Genomic DNA, 25136 nt, shown 5'->3' with positions numbered 1-25136 from the left:
TGTTCTCATGTATAATCTGGAAATTCTGCTGTAGAGAGTCATGGAGATCTTCTATCGAGGGTGAATTCAAACCATCTGGAGAGGCAATTACGAAATCTGGATGCAAAGCATAGTTTGCGAAGAAGGGTGAATATTTCGTAGACGTATTCACAGCATTATTGTAGGTGAATTCGGCCATTGATAGGTATTTCACCCAATCAGTCTGGTTGTAAGAGCAATAGCAACGTAGAAATTGTTCAAGCCATTGGTTCAATCTCTCTGATTGACCGTTTGTTTGTGGGTGGAAAGAGGTGGTGAAACGATGTTGCATATGAGTAAGTTCACATAGCTTGGTCCAGAAACGTGAGGTGAACTGAGTGCCTCTATCGGTGGTTATGATGGTAGGGAAACCATGGAGTCTAACTATGTTATCCAGAAAGAGCAGAGCTGTCTCAGACGAAGTGGGGAGTTTGTGAAAAGGTATGAAGTGTCCCATCTTGGTAAGTAAGTCGACTACAACTAAGATAGTGGTGTGATTGTGGGAATTGGGTAGTTCAACGATATAATCCATGGAGATGTGTTGCCATGGTCTGGTTGGAGCTGGTATAGGAATCAGTAGACCATAAGGAGGTCTTCTTTCTGGCTTGGATACAGAGCAAATCTGACAGGAACGAATGAAACTCTGCACAGAGTCCTTTTGCTTGGGCCACCAGAAGGACCTTGAAATTATTTCTAAGGTACGTTGTATGCCAGGATATCCAGATAGCGGGGTGTCATGATGGATCTGAATAATTGAAGTTCTCATAGGTTCAGGAACATAGATTTTTTTTGGTCATGATAGCGTTCTTCTGAAGTCAGAGGCCCTCTGACTGCACCTATTTCCATAGGAGTAGGAGTGGTTCTTGGTTGGGTAGTTGAAGGTATGGCTGGAATGTTAAAACCATTTGGACGCACATCTGAAGAAAATATCTCAGCTTTCCTTTCGCGTAGTCTTCAGTCTAATTGTTGAGCAGTTTTCATGATGGCCTCCAGTGATTTTGGGAGCTCTATTCTGGCTAGTTCATCTTTTAATGCCTCCGAAAGACCTAAGCGAAACTGGTTATGTAAGGCAATTTGACTCCATTGAGTGTCTACAGCATACAGTTTGAAATCGGTTATGTAGTCCTCAACAGGTCTTTTGCCTTGTTTCAGGCTTCTCATAGATGCTTCGGCAGACATCTGGACATCGGTGTCATGAAACAGTTCATCCATTGCATTGAAGAAATCTGTTAGAGTGGCTAATGCCGGATCATTATGCTCGCACAGATTATCTGCCCATGTGCGTGGCTCAGCTCTCAGAAATGAAATGGTACTGAGTACCTTGATTCTCTCAGTAGGGTAGCTACGAGGTCTTAAATTAAATAGAAGGTGGCAGGAATTTTTAAACTGTCTATAGTTTTTCCTGTTGCCGGAGAAACGTTCTGGTAATGATACCGATGGTTCAGAGGTTTGTAGTACCTGTGAGGGTTGTGGAGATATGGACTCCCTGATAATACCCCTTAGAGATTGATTTTCTACCTGTAGGTCGTGCACAGCCTGGGCTAACTGATCCACCTTTTGGGATAAATTGTATACTATTTGTGGAAGCTCTGCTGGTTCCATGACAGGCTTAGTATTATGTGAGGTTATCTCAAACTTAATTGACTTTAGATTCTGGAACACAATTGCAGAGTAATAATGTTTAAATGTATCACTGTTCCAAATATGAGTTCACTATTGAGGAGTGAAATCCCAGCAAGAATAGTGCAAAATCAATATGATGGACAAATATCCCAATGTGGATTGATTCAAATGTTCCTTAATTAAGAACACTGAAAACACATATGGTATGTGTAAAATAATAGAATAAACAGTTTATCGAATACTTCAATCAATAAGTTGCAGACTGAAAACAGATACTAGGATACAGAGTGCTGAGAATGTCAATTCAGGAAATTGGTAATCCTTATAACTCCAATAGGATTTTATAACACAAATTCTTACAGCACCTCTTAGTATGGTAACATTAAACTGAGGTGTATCACTTTAAGAGGATTAGACTTGCTTGCAGTTATTCAAACTAAATATGGAAATGATACTTTGTAAGAAAAGCAACAAAAGATACTTGCGGTACAGGTTGGTTAATCCGCCCTCCGGTCAGCTGACAATGATAGCCGTTACTCCTGAAAAGTACTTGCAAACAAAGCAGGAGGAGAGTATTGAGAAGTGAGCTGATCTGTGCGGCAATCTCTGGTCTGATGCTTGAGGCTCTGTATGCTGAATTAGCTGCAGCAGAGGGAGAAGTGGCAGTTTGCAGCTGCTGCTGCAGATTCAGTGTTGATTCAGCACAAGTAAAAATGCAGGTGAGAAAGGTTTAGTGGAAATTAGGAAACTGTAGCGAAAAATTCACACTGACTTCCTTTTCAGAATACTGGCAAACAAATTCAGAAGTAGGTGAATAAAGGTTAAAGTCCACTTCCACTGAGAATAGATGAAACTTTAAATTGTAATCCAAAATAGAGGCTTGCAATAGGAACACAAGCTGGGCTCAGGTAAAGGTAGATTACACTACAAAATACTAAGCAAGGAGCCACAGGAAATGGTGGAACTTATAACCTAGGCAACCAATGAGAAAGTTCCTATGCAAATCCCTGCTTAAAGGCACAGTAACCCTGACATGACCCCTCCCTCAAGGCAACTGTGCCACAGTTGTCGGTCTAGGTCGGTCCGGGTACCTCCTGTGGAATAGAGTAACCAATCTATGGGCATTCAGATTCGAAGCCGGTTCCCAAGAGTCTTCTTCAGAGGAATAACCCTTCCAGTGTACCAAATATTGTAATTCTCCCTTTTTACGTCTGGAATCCAGTAGGGAATGAACTTCAAACACATCCTGATCCAAGGTGAGAGGCTGTGGTGGTAATAGGGTTAGGGAACTTCTAGATGGTGTATATGGTTTGAGAAGTGAGACATGGAATGTAGGATGGATCTTCATTGTGTCAGGCAATTTTAGTGTAACAGCATTGTCATTAATGACACGAACGATAGGATAAGGTCCAATGTATAAGCCGGCTAATTTCTTGCAAGGGATTTGTAATTTCAGGTTTTTGGTAGATAGCCATACAAGATCACCCACGGTGTAATGAGGAGGAGGCCTTCTTCGAAAGTCATAGTAATGTTTTTGAACCTGTTGAGCTTTCTCAATGTTCTCATGTATAATCTGGAAATTCTGCTGTAGAGAGTCATGGAGATCTTCTATCGAGGGTGAATTCAAACCATCTGGAGAGGCAATTACGAAATCTGGATGGAAAGCATAGTTTGCGAAGAAGGGTGAATATTTCGTAGACGTATTCACAGCATTATTGTAGGCGAATTCGGCCATTGATAGGTATTTCACCCAATCAGTCTGGTTGTAAGAGCAATAGCAACGTAGAAATTGTTCAAGCCATTGGTTCAATCTCTCTGATTGACCGTTTGTTTGTGGGTGGAAAGAGGTGGTGAAACGATGTTGCATATGAGTAAGTTCACATAGTTTGGTCCAGAAACGTGAGGTGAACTGAGTGCCTCTATCGGTGGTTATGATGGTAGGGAAACCATGGAGTCTAACTATGTTATCCAGAAAGAGCAGAGCTGTCTCAGACGAAGTGGGGAGTTTGTGAAAAGGTATGAAGTGTCCCATCTTGGTAAGTAAGTCGACTACAACTAAGATAGTGGTGTGATTGTGGGAATTGGGTAGTTCAACGATATAATCCATGGAGATGTGTTGCCATGGTCTGGTTGGAGCTGGTATAGGAATCAGTAGACCATAAGGAGGTCTTCTTTCTGGCTTGGATACAGAGCAAATCTGACAGGAACGAATGAAACTCTGCACAGAGTCCTTTTGCTTGGGCCACCAGAAGGACCTTGAAATTATTTCTAAGGTACGTTGTATGCCAGGATGTCCAGATAGCGGGGTGTCATGATGGATCTGAATAATTGAAGTTCTCATAGGTTCAGGAACATAGATTTTTTTTGGTCATGATAGCGTTCTTCTGAAGTCAGAGGCCCTCTGACTGCACCTATTTCCATAGGAGTAGGAGTGGTTCTTGGTTGGGTAGTTGAAGGTATGGCTGGAATGTTAAAACCATTTGGACGCACATCTGTAGAAAATATCTCAGCTTTCCTTTCGCGTAGTCTTCAGTCTAATTGTTGAGCAGTTTTCATGATGGCCTCCAGTGATTTTGGGAGCTCTATTCTGGCTAGTTCATCTTTTAATGCCTCCGAAAGACCTAAGCGAAACTGGTTACGTAAGGCAATTTGACTCCATTGAGTGTCTACAGCATACAGTTTGAAATCGGTTATGTAGTCCTCAACAGGTCTTTTGCCTTGTTTCAGGCTTCTCATAGATGCTTCGGCAGACATCTGGACATCGGTGTCATGAAACAGTTCATCCATTGCATTGAAGAAATCTGTTAGAGTGGCTAATGCCGGATCATTATGCTCGCACAGATTATCTGCCCATGTGCGTGGCTCAGCTCTCAGAAATGAAATGGTACTGAGTACCTTGATTCTCTCAGTAGGGTAGCTACGAGGTCTTAAATTAAATAGAAGGTGGCAGGAATTTTTAAACTGTCTATAGTTTTTCCTGTTGCCGGAGAAACGTTCTGGTAATGATACCGATGGTTCAGAGGTTTGTAGTACCTGTGAGGGTTGTGGAGATATGGACTCCCTGATAATACCCCTTAGAGATTGATTTTCTACCTGTAGGTCGTGCACAGCCTGGGCTAACTGATCCACCTTTTGGGATAAATTGTATACTATTTGTGGAAGCTCTGCTGGTTCCATGACAGGCTTAGTATTATGTGAGGTTATCTCAAACTTAATTGACTTTAGATTCTGGAACACAATTGCAGAGTAATAATGTTTAAATGTATCACTGTTCCAAATATGAGTTCACTATTGAGGAGTGAAATCCCAGCAAGAATAGTGCAAAATCAATATGATGGACAAATATCCCAATGTGGATTGATTCAAATGTTCCTTAATTAAGAACACTGAAAACACATATGGTATGTGTAAAATAATAGAATAAACAGTTTATCGAATACTTCAATCAATAAGTTGCAGACTGAAAACAGATACTAGGATACAGAGTGCTGAGAATGTCAATTCAGGAAATTGGTAATCCTTATAACTCCAATAGGATTTTATAACACAAATTCTTACAGCACCTCTTAGTATGGTAACATTAAACTGAGGTGTATCACTTTAAGAGGATTAGACTTGCTTGCAGTTATTCAAACTAAATATGGAAATGATACTTTGTAAGAAAAGCAACAAAAGATACTTGCGGTACAGGTTGGTTAATCCGCCCTCCGGTCAGCTGACAATGATAGCCGTTACTCCTGAAAAGTACTTGCAAACAAAGCAGGAGGAGAGTATTGAGAAGTGAGCTGATCTGTGCGGCAATCTCTGGTCTGATGCTTGAGGCTCTGTATGCTGAATTAGCTGCAGCAGAGGGAGAAGTGGCAGTTTGCAGCTGCTGCTGCAGATTCAGTGTTGATTCAGCACAAGTAAAAATGCAGGTGAGAAAGGTTTAGTGGAAATTAGGAAACTGTAGCGAAAGATTCACACTGACTTCCTTTTCAGAATACTGGCAAACAAATTCAGAAGTAGGTGAATAAAGGTTAAAGTCCACTTCCACTGAGAATAGATGAAACTTTAAATTGTAATCCAAAATAGAGGCTTGCAATAGGAACACAAGCTGGGCTCAGGTAAAGGTAGATTACACTACAAAATACTAAGCAAGGAGCCACAGGAAATGGTGGAACTTATAACCTAGGCAACCAATGAGATAGTTCCTATGCAAATCCCTGCTTAAAGGCACAGTAACCCTGACAATAAGAGAATCAATCAGAAGATCGATAAGTCTAATTCAAATTACAATGAATAAACTTTAATATGTGAAAACATACATAAATTACCAAAAATACCAGGGGCATCTCGCTTTACATATTTCCAGCTTATAAAAAATATTAAAGAATGTCATGAGTTCAATAAAACCAGATGGTTTAAGTTAATCAAGATATCCTATGAAAAATCCACCTACTAGAGTATAATTACTCCCACCAGAATAAACATGGCTGTAAACAGTACCTTATATCACCGTGTCAGTGATTGTTACTTCTAAATTTCTGCTTGTAGTCAGTTTTCTCTGTTGGGTCTCCTCCAATGTCTGGAAATTAGTTTGGGCATGAGTTCTCAGGAGTAATTACTTGTGGACTCTCACCACCTTATAAAAATGTTTACTTACCTGATAAATTAACTTCTTGCATGGTGGTGAGAGTCCACGAGACACACCCATTTTTCACAAAAATAGGGATTAAATGGACATTAAATGCAAAAAATAATGTTACATAATTCTGCACATAGTACTCTTGTAGTTTTGGGAATCTTTGCCTCCCCCTAGTGGCCAAAAATTTAATCCAAACAGTAATGGCTTGTGGACTCTCACCACCATGAAAGAAATTAATTTATCAGGTAAGGATAACTTTTGTTTTTAATTTTTCTTTCTCTTGCAAGGTGTATCCAGTCCATGGATTCATCCTTTAGGGATTTGATGTCTGAGGGAAGTCTCTGATTCAGGAAGGGTTCCTCCCCAGACAGATTCAGATACATTGGCTTTTAAATTTAAACTAGAACACCTCCGTGTTTTACTTAGGGAGGTATTAGCTACTCTGGATGACTGTGACCCTTTGGTGATCCCAGAGAAATTGTGTAAAATGGACAAGTACCTAGAGTTCCCTGTTTACACGGATGCGTTTCCGGTCCCTAAGAGGATTGCGGATATCGTTACTAGGGAGTGGGATAGGCCAGGTGTCCCTTTTGTCCCCCCTCCTGTTTTTAAGAAAATGTTCCCCATATCTGACCCCATGCGGGACTCGTGGCAGACGGTCCCTAAGGTGGAGGGGGCTATTTCTACACTAGCTAAACGCACAACCATACCAATTGAAGACAGTTGTGCTTTTAAAGACCCTATGGATAAAAAATTAGAGGGTTTACTTAAGAAAATTTTTGTTCAACAAGGTTTTCTTCTCCAACCTATTGCCTGCATTATTCCTGTAACTACTGCAGCTGCCTTCTGGTTTGAGGCGCTGGAAGACTCGCTCCAGACGGAGACCTCATATGAGGAAATTATGGATAGAATTAAGGCTCTAAAGCTAGCTAATTCTTTTATCACTGACGCCGCTTTCCAAATAGCTAAGTTAGCTTCGCAAAATTCAGGTTTCGCCATTTTGGCGCGCAGGGCGCTATGGCTAAAGTCCTGGTCGGCCGATGTGTTGTCTAAATCCAAGCTTTTGAACATTCCTTTCAAAGGGAAGACCCTATTCGGGCCTGAATTGAAAGAGATTATTTCAGATATCACCGGGGGAAAAGGCCATGCTCTCCCTCAGGACAAAGCCTTTAAAACAAAGAACAAAGCTAATTTTTGTTCCTTTCGCAATTTCAGGAACGGCCCCGCTTCATCCTCTCCGGCTGCAAAGCAAGAGGGTAACGCTTCACAGCCGAAGGCAAACTGGAAACCTTACCAGGGCTGGAATAAGGGTAAACAGGCCAAAAAGCCTGCAGCTGCCAGCAAGACAGCATGAAGGGGTAGCCCCCGATCCGGGACCGGATCTAGTAGGGGGCAGACTCTCTCTCTTCGCTCAGGCCTGTGCAAGAGATGTACACGATCCTTGGGCATTAGAGATTGTAGCCCAGGGATACTTTCTAGAATTCAAGGACTCTCCTCCAAGGGGAAGGTTCCACATTTCTCGTCTGTCTACAGATCAGACAAAGAAAGAGGCGTTTTTATGCTGTGTAGAAGATCTACATACAATGGGAGTGATCCACCCAGTTCCAATTGCAGAACAAGGACTGGGGTTTTACTCAAACCTGTTTGTGGTTCCCAAAAAAGAGGGAACTTTCAGACCAATCCTGGATCTCAAAATTCTAAACAAATTCCTCAGAGTCCCATCATTCAAGATGGAGACCATTCAGACAATCTTACCAATGATCCAGGAGGGTCAATATATGACTACCGTGGATCTAAAGGATGCGTATCTGCACATTCCTATCCACAAAGATCATCACCAGTTTCTCAGGTTCGCCTTTCTGGACAAGTATTTTCAGTTTGTGGTTCTTCCTTTCGGGTTGGCCACTGCTCCCAGAATTTTCACAAAGGTGCTAGGGTCCCTCCTGGCGGTTCTAAGACCGCGGGGCATAGCAGTGGCGCCTTACCTAGACGACATCTTAATTCAGGCGTCAACTTTCCAAAGAACCAAGTCTCACACGGAGATTGTATTGGCCTTTCTGAGGTCTCACGCGTGGAAGGTGAACATCAAAAAGAGTTCTCTCTCCCCTCTCACAAGAGTTCCATTCCTAGGAACCCTGATAGACTCGGTAGAAATGAAAATATTTCTGACGGAGGTCAGAAAGCTAAAACTCTTAACTACTTGCCGAGCTCTTTATTCCATTCCTCGGCCATCTGTGGCTCAGTGCATGGAGACAATCGGACTAATGGTTGCGGCAATGGACATAGTCCCTTTTGCTCGGATACACCTCAGACCACTGCAACTATGCATGCTCAAACAGTGGAATGGGGATTATGCAGATTTGTCTCCTCAAATTCAGTTGGACCAGGAGACCAGAGATTCTCTTCTCCGGTGGTTGTCTCAGGATCACCTGTCTCAAGGAATATGTTTCCGCAGGCCAGAGTGGATCATCGTAACGACCGACGCCAGTCTGTTAGGCTGGGGTGCGGTCTGGGACTCCCTGAAAGCTCAGGGCTTATGGTCTCTGGAAGAAACTCTTCTCCCGATAAACATTCTGGAACTGAGGGCGATATTCCACGCTCTTCAGGCATGGCCTCAACTAGCGGCGGCCAAATTCATCAGATTTCAGTCGGACAACATCACGACTGTAGCTTACGTCAATCATCAGGGGGGAACAAAGAGTTCCCTATCGATGACGGAAGTAACCAAAATAATCAGGTGGGCGGAGGATTACTCCTGCCATCTCTCAGCAATTCACATCCCAGGAGTAGACAACTGGGAGGCGGATTTTCTAAGTCGTCAGACTTTTCACCCGGGGGAGTGGGAACTCCACCCGGAGGTATTTGCCCAGCTGACTCAGCTATGGGGCACCCCAGAGTTGGATCTGATGGCGTCCCGTCAGAAAACCAAACTTCCTCTCTACGGGTCCAGGTCCCGAGATCCCAAGGCGGTATTGATAGCTGCTCTAGCAGCGCCTTGGTCCTTCAATCTGGCTTATGTTTTTCCACTGTTTCCTCTCCTCCCGCGTCTGGTTGCCAGAATCAAGCAGGAGAAGGCTTCGGTGATTCTGATAGCGCCTGCGTGGCCACGCAGGACTTGTTATGCAGACCTAGTGGACATGTCATCTGTCCCACCATGGTCACTGCCAATGAGGCAGGATCTTCTAATACAGGGTCCGTTCAAGCATCCAAATTTAGTTTCTCTACGTCTGACTGCTTGTAGATTGAACGCTTAATTCTATCAAAGCGTGGGTTCTCTGAGTCAGTTATAGATACTCTGATTCAGGCTAGAAAGCCTGTCACCAGGAAAATCTACCATAAGATATGGCATAAATATCTTTGTTGGTGTGAATCCAAGGGTTACTCATGGAGTAAGATTAGGATTCCCAGGATATTGTCCTTTCTCCAAGAAGGACTGGAGAAAGGATTGTCAGCTAGTTCCTTAAAAGGACAAATATCTGCTTTGTCTATCCTGTTACACAAGCGTCTGGCAGAGGTACCAGACGTTCAAGCGTTTGCTCAGGCTTTAGTCAGAATCAAGCCTGTCTATAAACCTGTGGCTCCGCCATGGAGTTTGAATCTAGTTCTTTCAGTTCTTCAAGGGGTTCCGTTTGAACCTTTACATTCCATAGACATTAAGTTGTTATCTTGGAAAGTTTTGTTTTTGATAGCTATCTCTTCTGCTCGAAGAGTTTCAGAATTATCTGCCTTACAGTGTGATTCACCTTACTTGGTGTTCCACGCAGATAAGGTAGTTTTGCGTACCAAGCCTGGTTTTCTTCCTAAAGTTGTTTCTAACAAGAATATTAACCAGGAAATAGTTGTTCCTTCTCTGTGTCCTAATCCATCTTCGAAGAAGGAGTGTCTATTACACAATCTTGATGTAGTTCGTGCTTTAAAGTTCTATTTACAAGCAAATAAGGATTTCAGACAAACATCTTCCTTATTTGTTATCTATTCTGGTAAGAGGAGAGGTCAGAAAGCGACTGCTACCTCTCTTTCCTTTTGGCTGAAAAGCATCATCCGTTTGGCCTATGAGACTGCTGGCCAGCAGCCTCCTGAAAGAATTACTGCTCATTCTACTAGAGCAGTGGCTTCCACATGGGCTTTCAAAAATGTGTTGAACAGATTTGTAAGGCAGCGACTTGGTCTTCCCTGCATACTTTTGCCAAATTTTACAAATTCAATACTTTTGTTTCTTCTGAGGCTATTTTTGGGGGAGAGGTTTTGCAAGCAGTGGTTCCTTCCATTTTTAAGGTACCTGTCTTGTTCCCTCCCTTCATCCGTGTCCTAAAGCTTTGGTATTGGTATCCCACAAGTAAAGGATGAATCCGTGGACTGGATACACCTTGCAAGAGAAAACAGAATTTATGCTTACCTGATAAATTACTTTCTCTTGCGGTGTATCCAGTCCACGGCCCGCCCTGGCATTTAAGTCAGGTAAAAAAAAAAATTGTTTAAACTACAGTCACCACTGCACCCTATGGTTTCTCCTTTTTCTTCCTAACCTTTGGTCGAATGACTGGGGGGTGGAGCTAGAGGGGGAGCTATATGGACAGCTTTGCTGTGTGCTCTCTTTGCTACTTCCTGTAGGGAATGAGAATATCCCACAAGTAAAGAATGAATCCGTGGACTGGATACACCGCAAGAGAAAGTAATTTATCAGGTAAGCATAAATTCTGTTTTTCTGATGTTTCCAGAACAAAAAGTGAAAGTTGCCGCATCAGCATGTGAACCTAATTTATTTAATCGTGCTAATGTATCGTCCCATGACCAAGAAGTATTACAGTATATATCCAGTGCAGAAACTTCCCAATGAGACTGTATGATTTGAGCCTTCTGACTTGTTTTTACTGTAAGGAGCAAGCATTGTTTCACATTTTGTAGTATTATGCATGCTTTTATTACTATATTCATTTTAGGTAACGGCAGAAATGTTTTCTAATGACGCAGAATACATTGTTTAAAGGGTGCCAGTTGTACAAATGAGGCCACAGAAAACACAAATTTAGTTTATTATTATGTTGAACAGTCATAACTATTTACTTATATGTTTATATGAAGCAGTTTATATTTTCAATGAGTCCTATAATACAGTGCAACCATTGTACTAAAGGTAAAGGAACATTAAATTCAGATTTCTATGAAGTTTATGATAGTACAATTTAATTATTTGGGGGGGGGGGGTTGTATGCAAAAGGGTACGTTTCTTTTGTTTTTTTTAATAGAAGGAAAAAAACAACAAAACCCTAATATATTTGAAAATACTGTCTCCTATACATGCCAACTAAATTTACTGGAGTTAATGTTGTTTTAAGTTTATAACATTCCTTATTGATAGTACAATTTCACTCCCTTTTGTGATCTGACATATTTTCTCCAGCTTTTAGACCATGAAAAAAGCAGCCAGTGTGTGTTCATTCTGAATGACCGCAAATCAAGATTTATTGGAACATGGGATCTAACAAGTTGCGCAGAAACAAAAAATGTGGCCCTTTGTCAAAAACCTCAAGGTGAGGAATTTGTGGCAAAATTGTTTTATTGAAAATATACTATAAATATGGAATTATTTTATTATTAAAACAGAGAATCGGAAACTTTAAAAGCTTAGTTTTATATCTAATGGTTTGATATCTTATTACTACAGATCTGGTCGAAAACCAAACCAAACCGAATGTGCCTGAAGATGAAGAATATCAAGGTCAAAAGTACAAAATCCTTCAGAAAAATTTAACTTGGTATAATGCCTTGACAGAATGCAAAAAACATCAGATGGAACTGGTTAGCATAACTGACCAATACCAGCTTGCATTTCTTGCAGTCAAGGGTAGCCTTTTGGATGTTCCAATGTGGATTGGACTGTCAAGCAGAGATGTGAGTATGATCTTACACTATCCCCATTCATACATTGGCTTGATACATTAAAACTATCAATATCAGTGGTTATGGGCAACATTCTCTTCTTAAAGGGACACTGTACACTAGATTTTTCTTTAGATGATCCATTTATGTAGCCCATCTGGTAGTGTTTTTATAAAAATGTATAGTTTTGCTTATTTTTTAAGAACATTATGCTGATTTTCAGACTCCTAACCAAGACCCACAGTGCCAGATGTATACACGCGTTTACAGACTCCTGCAGGCTCCTGTTTATGTTATCTGTCTTTTCATATGCAGGGGAGGTGGGGAGTTTCTGCTAATTTTGTTTACCCAGCCCCTTTCAGTGGGTGTCCCAAACTACCTCATCAACCGTGCTAAACTGGGAGCTTCTAATCAAGTTAGCTTATGTCCTAATCACAAACAAGGTGTATTTATTGGTATTCATCATGGGTACATATGTCGCCTCATTCGTGTCTGGTTACTCATGTAAGCATCTCTTTATGAGAGGGAGGGAGTCCGGTTTACCAATACTCTAGATCTTAGAGCACTCCAGCAAATTGCTTCTGTATACATGACCCAGCAGTCTTTATGTGCTAGTAAATCCAATTTCGGGCAATACATAATTGAGTTGCCATCAAAATATTCATCACTAGTTTACAATTGTGTGTGGTAAGGCCTGGTATTGGCTCATGTAGTAAGGCTTGTGTTGGTGTGAGGTGTATTTGCCTGTGAAATATAGTGCTTAAAATGTCTGAAATTCGTGACCAGGTTTGTGCTGTTGAGTTGCAATGCTACCACATATGCATGTATGTGCCTCTCTCTGTGCAACCTCTAAAGCAAAGTTCACTCGTATTATCTACTCTTGGGTGTATTCTGGTTGGGAACAGGTACCATTTATAGGCTCAAAAAATATGAACAGGGAGCACTAATAAAAGCTGCTATAAAAAGGGGTTAAAAAATTATTAGACAAAGTGCGTTAATTAATATAAATGTACAAAGGACCTAAAAATAAAGTACTAATAATAGCATTTAATCTAGAAGAAAACACATTAAAAGCAATGTCAACAAATACATAATAATATATAGCGTTAAATCAAAAGGATACAGGAAAAGTTTCAAATCTCACCCACCTCAAGAGAGGTGTAGTCTGTCTCATGTGTCAGGGAGGCCAGAAAAAAAATACAGCCATCTTACTGTGGGTGAAGGATTTTGAGATCATGGGAATAATTACTCCAGTACCTGGAGGAACAGGGGATGGGGTTTTATTCAAACCTCTTCATAGTCCCAAAGAATGAAGGAAGTTTCAGACCCATCCTAGATTATTATTATTATTATTATACTTTATTTATTAAGCGCCAACATATTCCGCAGCGCTGTCCATGGATACAATTCATTTAAATAAAACAATACAAGACTTGTAAGATACAGGACAAAATACAAAATACAAACACGTACAGGAGGAATTGAGGGCCCTATTCCCGTGGGAACTAGAAGGGTAGGATCTGAAGATCCTAAACAGGTTCTTGAGGGTACCCTTTTTCAAGATGGAGATTATAAGATCCATTCTTCCTCTGGTGGTTCAGGTCAGTACATGACCTCTATAGAGATGAAGGATGTGTATCTACACATCCCTATATACCTGGATCATCACAGATATCTTTGGTTTCCCTTTCTAAACAAACATCAGTTTGTGGCCCTACCATTCTGTTTGGCAACCACTCCTCGAATTTTCACCAATGTTTTAGTGACGCCTCTTTCAGTGATCAGGGCCCAAGGAGTGTTGATGGCACCGTATTTGGACAATATCTTGGTTCATACTCCATCATTAAAGGGACAGTTTACTCAAATATTTTATCCCCTTTAATTTGTTCCCAATGATCCACTTTACCTGCTGGAGTGTATTAAATTGTTTACAAGTAGCTCCTTTACCCTTATATTGGCATTTGAAATGGTTAATTTAGCAAGTGGTATCCCCACCTATTCTGAAAGTTTGTGGCCGCGCGTACCAGCTATAGATAAGCTTTGTAAACACAGCCAGCAGAAGAAATTACACTCCCAGTGTGATAAAGAAGAGATAAGGTAATAAAATGTTGATTTTCCATTGTTCTCTCAAAGTATTGGTGATTGTTTCTTCTGTTAAGTGTGATCAGTCCACGGGTCATCATTACTTCTGGGATATTACTCCTCCCCAACAGGAAGTGCAAGAGGATTCACCCAGCAGAGCTGCATATAGCTCCTCCCCTCTACGTCACTCCCAGTCATTCTCTTGCACCCAACGACTAGATAGGATGTGTGAGAGGACTATGGTGATTATACTTAGTTTTATATCTTCAATCAAAAGTTTGTTATTTTAAAATAGCACCGGAGTGTGTTATTATCTCTCTGGCAGAGTTTGAAGAAGAATCTACCAGAGTTTTTGTTATGATTTTAGCCGGAGTAGTTAAGATCATATTGCTGTTTCTCGGCCATCTGAGGAGATCAGGGGACAGCGGGCAGATGAATCTGCATAGAGGTATGTAGCAGTTTTTATTTTCTGACAATGGAATTGATGAGAAAATCCTGCCATACCGATATAATGTCATGTATGTATACTTTACACTTCAGTATTCTGGGGAATGGTACTTCACTAGAATTACACTGTAAGAAATACATAAAGCTGTTTAATAACTAGAGATTATGTTTAACGTTTTTGCTGGAATGTAAAATCGTTTTCATTTACTGAGGTACTGAGTGAATAAATGTTTGGGCACTATTTTTCCACTTGGCAGTTGCTTAATCTGTTTTCTGACAGTTTCTGTTCTCCCTCACTGCTGTGTGTGAGGGGGAGGGGCCGTTTTTTGGCGCTTTTTCTACACATCAAATATTTCAGTCAGCAACTCATTGTATTCCCTGCATGATCCGGTTCATCTCTACAGAGCTCAGGGGTCTTCAAAACTTATTTTGAGGGAGGTAATTTCTCTCAGCAGAGCTGTGAGAATTATAGTTTGACTGAGATAAAAAACGTTTATTCTGTAATTTGTTTCCTGCTTTCAGAATTTGTTATCTTTGCTAATGGGATTAAACCTTTGCTAAAGTTGTGTTATTTACAAGGATTGAGGCTATAACTGTTTCAATTTATTAATTTTCAACTGTCATAGATCTTCTGTGCTTCTTAAAGGCACAGTACGTTTTAATATTATTCTAATTGAATTGTATTTCCAAGTTACAAGTTTATTTGCTAGTGTGTTAAACATGTCTGATTCAGAGGATGATACCTGTGTCATTTGTTGCAATGCCAAAGTGGAGCCCAATAGAAATTTATGTACTAACTGTATTGATGCTACTTTAAATAAAAGTCAATCTGTACAAATTGAACAAATTTCACCAAACAACGAGGGGAGAGTTATGCAGACTAACTCGCCTCACGTGTCAGTACATACATCTCCCGCTCAGAGGGAGGTGCGTGATATTGTAGCGCCGAGTACATCTGGGCGGCCATTACAAATCACATTACAGGATATGGCTACTGTTATGACTGAGGTTTTGGCTAAATTACCAGAGCTAAGAGGTAAGCGTGATCACTCTGGGGTGAGAACAGAGTGCGCTGATAATATTAGGGCCATGTCAGACACTGCGTCACAGGTGGCAGAACATGAGGACGGAGAGCTTCATTCTGTGGGTGACGGTTCTGATCCAAACAGACTGGATTCAGATATTTCAAATTTTAAATTTAAACTGGAAAACCTCCGTGCATTACTAGGGGAGGTGTTAGCGGCTGAATGATTGTAACACAGTTGTAATACCAGAGAAAATGTGTAGGTTGGATAAATATTTTGCGGTACCGACGAGTACTGAGGTTTTTCCTATACCTAAGAGACTTACTGAAATTGTTACTAAGGAGTGGGATAGACCCGGTGTGCCGTTCTCACCCCCTCCGATATTTAGAAAAATGTTTCCAATAGACGCCACCACAAGGGACTTATGGCAAACGGTCCCTAAGGTGGAGGGAGCAGTTTCTACCTTAGCTAAGCGTACCACTATCCCGGTGGAGGATAGCTGTGCTTTTTCAGATCCAATGGATAAAAAATTAGAGGGTTACCTTAAGAAAATGTTTGTTCAACAAGGTTTTATATTGCAACCCCTTGCATGCATTGCGCCGATCACGGCTGCAGCGGCATTCTGGATTGAGTCTCTGGAAGAGAACATTGGTTCAGCTACTCTGGACGACATTACGGACAGGCTTAGAGTCCTTAAACTAGCTAATTCATTCATTTCGGAGGCCGTAGTACATCTTACTAAACTTACGGCGAAGAATTCAGGATTCGCCATTCAGGCACGCAGGGCGCTGTGGCTAAAATCCTGGTCAGCTGATGTTACTTCTAAGTCTAAATTGCTTAATATACCTTTCAAAGGGCAGACCTTATTCGGGCCCGGGTTGAAAGAGATTATCGCTGACATTACAGGAGGTAAAGGCCATGCCCTGCCTCAGGACAAAGCCAAAGCCAAGACTAGACAGTCTAATTTTCGTTCCTTTCGTAATTTCAAAGCAGGAGCAGCATCAACTTCCTCTGCACCAAAACAGGAAGGAGCTGTTGCTCGCTACAGACAAGGCTGGAAACCTAACCAGTCCTGGAACAAGGGCAAGCAGACTAGGAAACCTGCTGCTGCCCCTAAAACAGCATGAATTGAGGGCCCCCGATCCGGGATCGGATCTAGTGGGGGGCAGACTTTCTCTCTTCGCCCAGGCTTGGGCAAGAGATGTTCAGGATCCCTGGGCGCTAGAGATAATATCTCAGGGATACCTTCTGGACTTCAAATACTCTCCTCCAAGAGAGAGATTTCATCTGTCAAGATTGTCAACAATCCAGACAAAGAAAGAGGCGTTTCTACGCTGCGTACAAGAGCTCTTGTTAATGGGAGTAATCCATCCAGTTCCACGATCGGAACAGGGACAGGGGTTTTACTCAAATCTGTTTGTGGTTCCCAAAAAAGAGGGAACTTTCAGACCAATCCTGGACTTAAAGATCCTAAACAAATTCCTAAGAGTTCCATCATTCAAGATGGAGACTATTCGGACAATTTTACCTATGATCCAAGAGGGTCAGTACATGACCACTGTAGATTTAAAAGATGCTTACCTTCACATACCGATTCACAAAGATCATTATCGGTACCTAAGGTTTGCCTTCCTAGACAGGCATTACCAGTTTGTGGCTCTTCCATTCGGATTGGCTACAGCTCCAAGAATCTTCACAAAGGTTCTGGGTGCTCTTCTGGCGGTACTAAGACCGTGGGGAATCTCGGTAGCTCCATACCTAGACGACATTCTGATACAAGCTTCAAGCTTTCAAACTGCCAAGTCTCATACAGAGTTAGTGCTGGCATTTCTAAGGTCACATGGATGGAAGGTGAACGAAAAGAAAAGTTCACTCGTTCCACTCACAAGAGTTCCCTTCCTGGGGACTCTTATAGATTCTGTAGAAATGAAGATTTACCTGACAGAGGACAGGCTAACAAGACTTCAAAGTGCTTGCCGCACCCTTCATTCCATTCAACACCCGTCAGTGGCTCAATGCATGGAGGTAATCGGCTTAATGGTAGCGGCAATGGACATAGTACCCTTTGCACGCTTACACCTCAGACCACTGCAACTGTGCATGCTAAGTCAGTGGAATGGGGATTACTCAGACTTATCCCCTTCTCTGAATCTGGATCAAGAGACCAGAAATTCTCTTCTATGGTGGCTTTCTCGGCCACATCTGTCCAGGGGGATGCCATTCAGCAGACCAGACTGGACAATTGTAACAACAGACGCCAGCCTTCTAGGTTGGGGTGCCGTCTGGAATTCTCTGAAGGCTCAGGGACAATGGAGTCAGGAGGAGAGTCTCCTGCCAATAAACATTCTGGAATTGAGAGCAGTTCTCAATGCCCTCCTGGCTTGGCCCCAGTTGACAACTCGGGGGTTCATCAGGTTTCAGTCGGACAACATCACGACTGTAGCTTACATCAACCATCAGGGAGGGACAAGAAGCTCCCTAGCTATGATGGAAGTATCAAAGATAATTCGCTGGGCAGAGTCTCACTCTTACCACCTGTCAGCAATCCACATCCCGGGAGTGGAGAACTGGGAGGCGGATTTCTTAAGTCGTCAGACTTTTCATCCGGGGGAGTGGGAACTTCATCCGGAGGTCTTTGCCCAAATACTTCGACGTTGGGGCAAACCAGAGATAGATCTCATGGCGTCTCGACAGAACGCCAAGCTTCCTCGTTACGGGTCCAGATCCAGGGATCCAGGAGCAGTCCTGATAGATGCTCTGACAGCACCTTGGGACTTCAGGATGGCTTACGTGTTTCCACCCTTCCCGTTACTTCCTCGATTGATTGCCAGAATCAAACAAGAGAGAGCATCAGTGATTCTAATAGCACCTGCGTGGCCACGCAGGACTTGGTATGCAGACCTGGTGGACTTGTCATCCTGTCCACCTTGGTCTCTACCTCTGAAACAGGACCTTCTGATACAGGGTCCCTTCAAACATCAAAATCTAACTTCTCTGAAGCTGACTGCTTGGAAATTGAACGCTTGATTTTATCAAGACGTGGGTTTTCTGAGTCAGTTATTGATACCTTAATACAGGCTAGGAAACCTGTTACCAGAAAGATTTACCATAAGATATGGCGTAAATACCTATATTGGTGTGAATCCAAAGGTTACTCTTGGAGTAAGGTTAGGATTCCTAGGATATTGTCTTTTCTTCAAGAAGGTTTAGAAAAGGGTTTATCTGCTAGTTCATTAAAGGGACAGATCTCAGCTCTGTCCATTCTGTTACACAAACGTCTGTCAGAAGTTCCTGACGTCCAGGCTTTTTGTCAGGCTTTGGCCAGGATTAAGCCTGTGTTTAAAACTGTTGCTCCACCATGGAGTTTAAACCTTGTTCTTAATGTTTTACAGGGCGTTCCGTTTGAACCCCTTCATTCCATTGATATAAAGTTGTTATCTTGGAAAGTTCTATTTTTAATGGCTATTTCCTCGGCTCGAAGAGTCTCTGAATTATCAGCCTTACATTGTGATTCTCCTTATTTGATTTTTCATTCGGATAAGGTAGTCCTGCGTACTAAACCTGGGTTCTTACCTAAGGTAGTTACTAACAGGAATATCAATCAAGAGATTGTTGTTCCTTCTTTATGCCCAAATCCTTCTTCAAAGAAGGAACGTCTACTGCACAACCTGGATGTAGTCCGTGCTCTAAAATTTTACTTACAGGCAACTAAGGAATTTCGACAAACGTCTTCTCTGTTTGTCATTTACTCTGGGCAGAGGAGAGGTCAAAAAGCTTCCGCTACCTCTCTTTCTTTTTGGCTTCGTAGCATAATTCGTTTAGCTTATGAGACTGCTGGACAGCAGCCTCCTGAAAGAATTACAGCTCATTCTACTAGAGCTGTGGCTTCCACTTGGGCCTTCAAGAATGAGGCCTCTGTTGAACAGATTTGCAAGGCTGCAACTTGGTCTTCGCTTCATACTTTTTCCAAATTTTACAAATTTGACACTTTTGCTTCATCGGAGGCTATTTTTGGGAGAAAGGTTCTTCAGGCAGTGGTTCCTTCTGTATAAAGAGCCTGCCTATCCCTCCCGTCATCCGTGTACTTTTGCTTTGGTATTGGTATCCCAGAAGTAATGATGACCCGTGGACTGATCACACTTAACAGAAGAAAACATAATTTATGCTTACCTGATAAATTCCTTTCTTCTGTAGTGTGATCAGTCCACGGCCCGCCCTGTTTTTAAGGCAGGTAAATATTTTTTAATTTATACTCCAGTCACCACTTCACCCTTGGCTTTTCCTTTCTCGTTGGTCCTTGGTCGAATGACTGGGAGTGACGTAGAGGGGAGGAGCTATATGCAGCTCTGCTGGGTGAATCCTCTTGCACTTCCTGTTGGGGAGGAGTAATATCCCAGAAGTAATGATGACCCGTGGACTGATCACACTACAGAAGAAAGGAATTTATCAGGTAAGCATAAATTATGTTTTTAAGGACAGATATAAGATAAAGAAGCAGGTATATGTGCATAATGTGATACAGTAATGAGATCTGATTATACCTACAAGCTCAACCTATTTTATTAGGCTGTGGCTTCAAAACACAAAATCAGAGCTTTAATATACACAAATAAACCTTAAAAAGCTAATTTTCATACATTTTTTACTCTGCAGTTGGTAAAAAAGCAATTGTAAACACATTAAGGGAAAAACTATTTTACAGTATACTGTCCCTTTAACTATAGCCTCTCTTCATACCGAAAAGCTACTGTAATTTCATCACACCTATGGTGGGAAAGTAAACGTGGATAAGAATGCCTTAATACCCAGCACAAGAGTATGCTTACTAGGAGTCATCATAGACTCAGTGAAGATTAAACTTTTTCTGACAGATCAGCTGCATGTCAGAAGCTTCAATCTATTCTGTTTCCATCCATTCTACAACTTTTGTATGCTGAGACAGTGTAATGGAGACCATTCCGATCTCTCCCAAACTATTCAGTTAGACCAATTGATAAGGAGGTCTCTTTCTTGGTGTATATACCCACGCCATCTTTCTAGAGGGATGTCCTCCTACAGACCAGATTGGCAAATTAATACCATGAATGCGAGTCTATCTGTTTGGGGAGCTGTTTGCAAAGATCTGAGAGTTTAAGGGATCTGGTCCTCACAGGAGGCTATTTTACTCATCAACATCTTGGAACTCAGAGCCATATTCAGAGCCCTCCATTCTTTGCTGCAACTGGCCACTCTTTCGTTCATCATCACGACTGTAGCCTATATAAATCACAAAGGAGGCACTCAAATCTCTCTAGTCCTGCAGGAGGTCTCTCAGATCCTGGATTGGGTGGAGTCAAATCAGTGTGTAATTTCCGCAGTCCATATTCCAGGTATGGAAAATTTGGATGCGTATTAATTAAGTCAATGCACTTTTTATCTGTGAGAATGTTCTCTCAATCAGGACGTATTAAACAGAATAGTTGATCTCTGGGGATGGCCGGACATAGACTTGATGGCGTCCCATCTGGACCACAGATTTCCTCGGTACAGATCCAGGTAGAGATATCCATAAGCGGAACTGGTGGATGCCTTTGACAACTCCTTGGCAGTACAATTTAGTGTATCTTTTCCCTCCAATCATCATTCTCCCACGGTTAATAGCCTGTCTAAAGCAGGAGAGAACTTATCCAATCCTCATAGCTCTTGCGTGGACATGCAGGACATAGTATGCAAATCTGGTGAAATTGTCCAGTGTTTCTCCATGGGGGCTACAACTTTAACCAGATCTATTAGAACAGGATCCGGTCTATCATCAAAATCTGCAATCTCTAAATTTGACTGCTTGGAGGTGGAACGGATGATTCTATCACACAGGGGTTTCTCAGACTCAGTGATTGAGACCCTAGTTCAAGCTCGCAAGCCAGTTACAAGGAAAATGTATCAAAAGTTGTGGAAAGGTTATCGTCTCAGAGAGGTTACTCCTGGCATTGAGATTTCTGATCTGTTGGTCTTATTGCATAGGAAGCTGGCTCGTCTACCTGATGTTCAGTCAATCATTCAGGCACTGGTACAAATCAAACTGATGGTACAGTTTCCAAGAATATCAATCTGGTCTTAAAGGTTCTTTATTACCTGCCCTTTGAACCGACGCATAATCTGGACATTAAGCTTTTATCATGGAAAGTTCTGTTCCTATTAGCCATATCCTCATCTAGACGGGTTTTTGAATTGTCAGCCTTGTGGTGTGATTCTCCTTATTTGGTGTTTCACCAAGATAAGGCAGTTTTACACATAGCTTTAGCTTTTCTGCCAAAAGTGGTATCTTCTGATGACATTTATCAGGAGATAGTGGTCCTTTCATTATGTCTTAATCCCAAGTCTTCTAAGAAGCGATTGCTTCATAACTTGGATGTGGTTAGGACTTTGAAATTTCATCTGCAGACGACAAAGGATTTTCAGCAATTATCTAGTCTGTGTTTTATTCCGGTAGACGAAAAGGCTAGAAGGCAACATCTGTTTGCTTTGTTGTTTTGGAGCATTATTTGCTTAGCTTACTTGTAGGCTGGTCAGGAACCACCTTTGAGGATTACAGCACATTCTACTAGATCTATGTTTTCTTCTTGGGTGTTCAAGAATGAAGCACCTGTGGAGCAGATTTGCAGTGTGGTCACTTGGTCCTCATTACACACCTTTACCAAATTTTACGAGAGGCTGCATGACCCATCTGCTTTAATAAACCACAATCTAAAATATATAAAGCATAAATCCACTGATTGATACCATTTTTAGATCAAACTGCCTCTTCAGGAGCACGAGTCTGGACTGTTAGAGGGAAGGCGGCGGCCATACTACACTCTCTCTGACACCCCCCCCCCCCCCCCCCCGTTCATCCGGGTAAAGCAGTACTGGAAACTGCAATAATCAGAACTGCACCAATTTCTGAGATTGCTTTACAGCCCTATCAGGCAAAAGTGAACAGAGGCAAAGAGAGGAGAAAATTATCGCAGAGGAAGAGGTGCGCAACTATTCACTGGCCTAGCTAAAATGGAGACAGCTGTTACACTACGATTGCAAGAGGGGGAGGCAATGTTTGCTACTCACTTTTCGAAGCTCCATGCAGTGTTTGCAGAAAAAAAGAAATCCCAGAGATAAGACTGCGGCTTCTTAATCCGGAGGACGCAGCCACCAACTGCACTTCCAAAAACCTCTGCTCTTTCTTCTGAACAAGGGCCTGCACTGACAAAGCTCTTAGACCAGATTGCCATTGGCGACCCTCAGTTATATGCACCAGAGGATATGATTATTCCCGTAAGAGACATATAGACATTAGCCAAGCAGGCCGAGATCGGATGTGACGCAGGTGAGCGGTTGATTGAGGGCGGAGAATGCAAAGCGGCTGTTTATGCCACCGACAGAGAGGAAGGGTCTCTTTGGTTCAAAGATGAAAGCCCAGAGGTTCGACAGCTTAAGACACTCACTGGCCCAACTACAGAAGCTATTAATATGTATAACCCCCTGATTCAAACAGAAGAGGAGTCTGTCACACAGGTAATTTACACCAGTGGCATTGTGGCCCTGCAGGGAGCCTATGCTGACAACTCACAGCTGCTGGCATCTTCCAGTTTTGCTTCACAAACAGTAGGAACTAAAATGGGATGCTCTCAGGTAGTACCACCTCAAACTTGCGAATGGAGGCAGTTGCTCTACTATGATAGTGGGAAAACTTTTTGTACCCCCTGTTTTAGTCTCAACTTCTCAAAAGGTCTGAAGGTGGGAATAGGCTATAGTCTTTGGGGATAATAAGTGCTAATTGCCACAAATAGAGCCAAATAATTTAATTTTTTTTAAATTCTTTTTTTTCTCTCCCTATGATATCCAATTTCTCACGTTAGCCTATATTTCCACCAGTTGCTCCAACTACAAATTCCTCCTATAGGTCTTAGCCCCTGCCAACTAGTCAAAGTTTTTTATTTCCTAAAGATTTACTTTGGTGACTAGAGACATGCGGTCTGATAATAAATAGGAGACCTTGCTACATTTTTGTGTTTTATGTTGACTCATGCCTTATTCTATATCACAAACCCAGATAATAGTATACAACCCCTAAACTCTAATTAAGATATGATTGTACTTAGTTTGCAATGCTGAATATATTATTGAACATCACAAGTTTTGCTATTGGCGGCCCTAGTGCCAGCTGCCGAGGCTTTGGGGTGCAATATACCTAGCATTGAATAGTAATTTTGAACAGACGTCAACTGTATTATTCTATATATTATTTAGCAATCTTATATACATCAAAGGTTAAATAACATGTAATTGTTCTACTTTGTTCCATACAGAGAGCCTTTAAAACTTTCAATTCTCCTCCACTAGTAAAATCCCATTTTCAGTTGTCCAAAAGCAGATCAAATCTATCATTTAAGTGTACAGTTTCCAATGTGTAAATGCAAAACACTGATCAATAGCCTGTGAGCTTGTATTTCTTTATACTAAGCCAGACGTAAGCCTGTCTAGTTTATTTCTAACCTCCACAGTTCCTTGGTTCATATGTCGTTATTTCTTTTTACTAATGCTATATAATCCCAAATAACTTTCTTAGAGGTTCCAAAAGCGGCCCTATATTATTAGATATCCACCTCCGTCAATTTTTCTATAATATGTGAAAATCCAAGAGTGACTTTAGTTTGTTGAGGTGAAAGAGCAAAATATATCTAATTAAAGGGATAGTAAACCCCAAAATTTTCTTTTATGATTCAGATACAACATACAATTTCCATCTTAATATGAGGAGAGTCCACGGCTTCATTCCTTACTTGTGGGAATACAGAACCTGGCCACCAGGAGGAGGCAAAGACACCCCAGCCAAAAGCTTAAATACCTCCCCCACTCCCCTCATCCCCCAGTCATTCTTTGCCTTTCGTCACAGGAGGATGGCAGAGAAGTGTCGTAAGATTCGGAGTAGTCTCTTATGGAGGGTAGTACTCTTCGCTATGGGACTGGAGTTTTAAGTAGTCTTGTCAGCCTCTCAGTGAGAGCATTGACAAAGGTTAGGGTCTGGAGATGCAGGGAGAGTCTTTCTGCGAAACCATCCAGACTCCTATTAACAACTCCTAAGTGTTTAGGAGCTTCACTGCCAACTTCTATCACTCAAGTCCATGTCAGGTGCGATGCTATAAGACTGTCAAACTTGAGAGGTTGTGTGTCTGTTCCACGGAGATGATTCCAGTAAGATCGTTTCATTTTATTTCATATGATAACGTAAGAAGACAGGGTCACAGTGTGACTCCTTTATCTGTAATGGAATCAAGGGTTAATAAAGGGGATTATTGAACAGGGGGAATTTATACATGATTTGCTTTATTATGTTTTATGCTGCGACATGTGTGAGATGAGGCTCTGGTAGATGTGAGAACATTCAGGTTTTTTTCTTTCGTTTTTAAATAACTGTGCAG

At 41.7% G+C, this 25136-nt stretch overlaps 1 protein-coding gene across 2 annotated transcripts in view; it reads left to right on the top strand.

Annotated features, from left to right (window-relative positions):
- The window catches only part of LY75 (lymphocyte antigen 75), a 1208875-nt gene that overhangs the window by 1011983 nt on the left and 171756 nt on the right, over nt 1–25136 (top strand). For both annotated transcript variants that reach the window (XM_053698349.1, XM_053698347.1), the window contains 2 exons: nt 11670–11799; nt 11934–12160. In XM_053698349.1, coding sequence (XP_053554324.1) covers nt 11670–11799; nt 11934–12160 — 357 coding nt within the window. The remainder of the gene's footprint in view (nt 1–11669; nt 11800–11933; nt 12161–25136) is intronic.

Source organism: Bombina bombina, chromosome 1, assembly GCF_027579735.1.
Source record: "Bombina bombina isolate aBomBom1 chromosome 1, aBomBom1.pri, whole genome shotgun sequence".
NCBI lineage: Eukaryota > Metazoa > Chordata > Amphibia > Anura > Bombinatoridae > Bombina > Bombina bombina.
The sequence above is the reverse complement of the archived record's forward strand: the minus strand, read 5'-3'. Positions and strand labels throughout refer to the sequence as shown.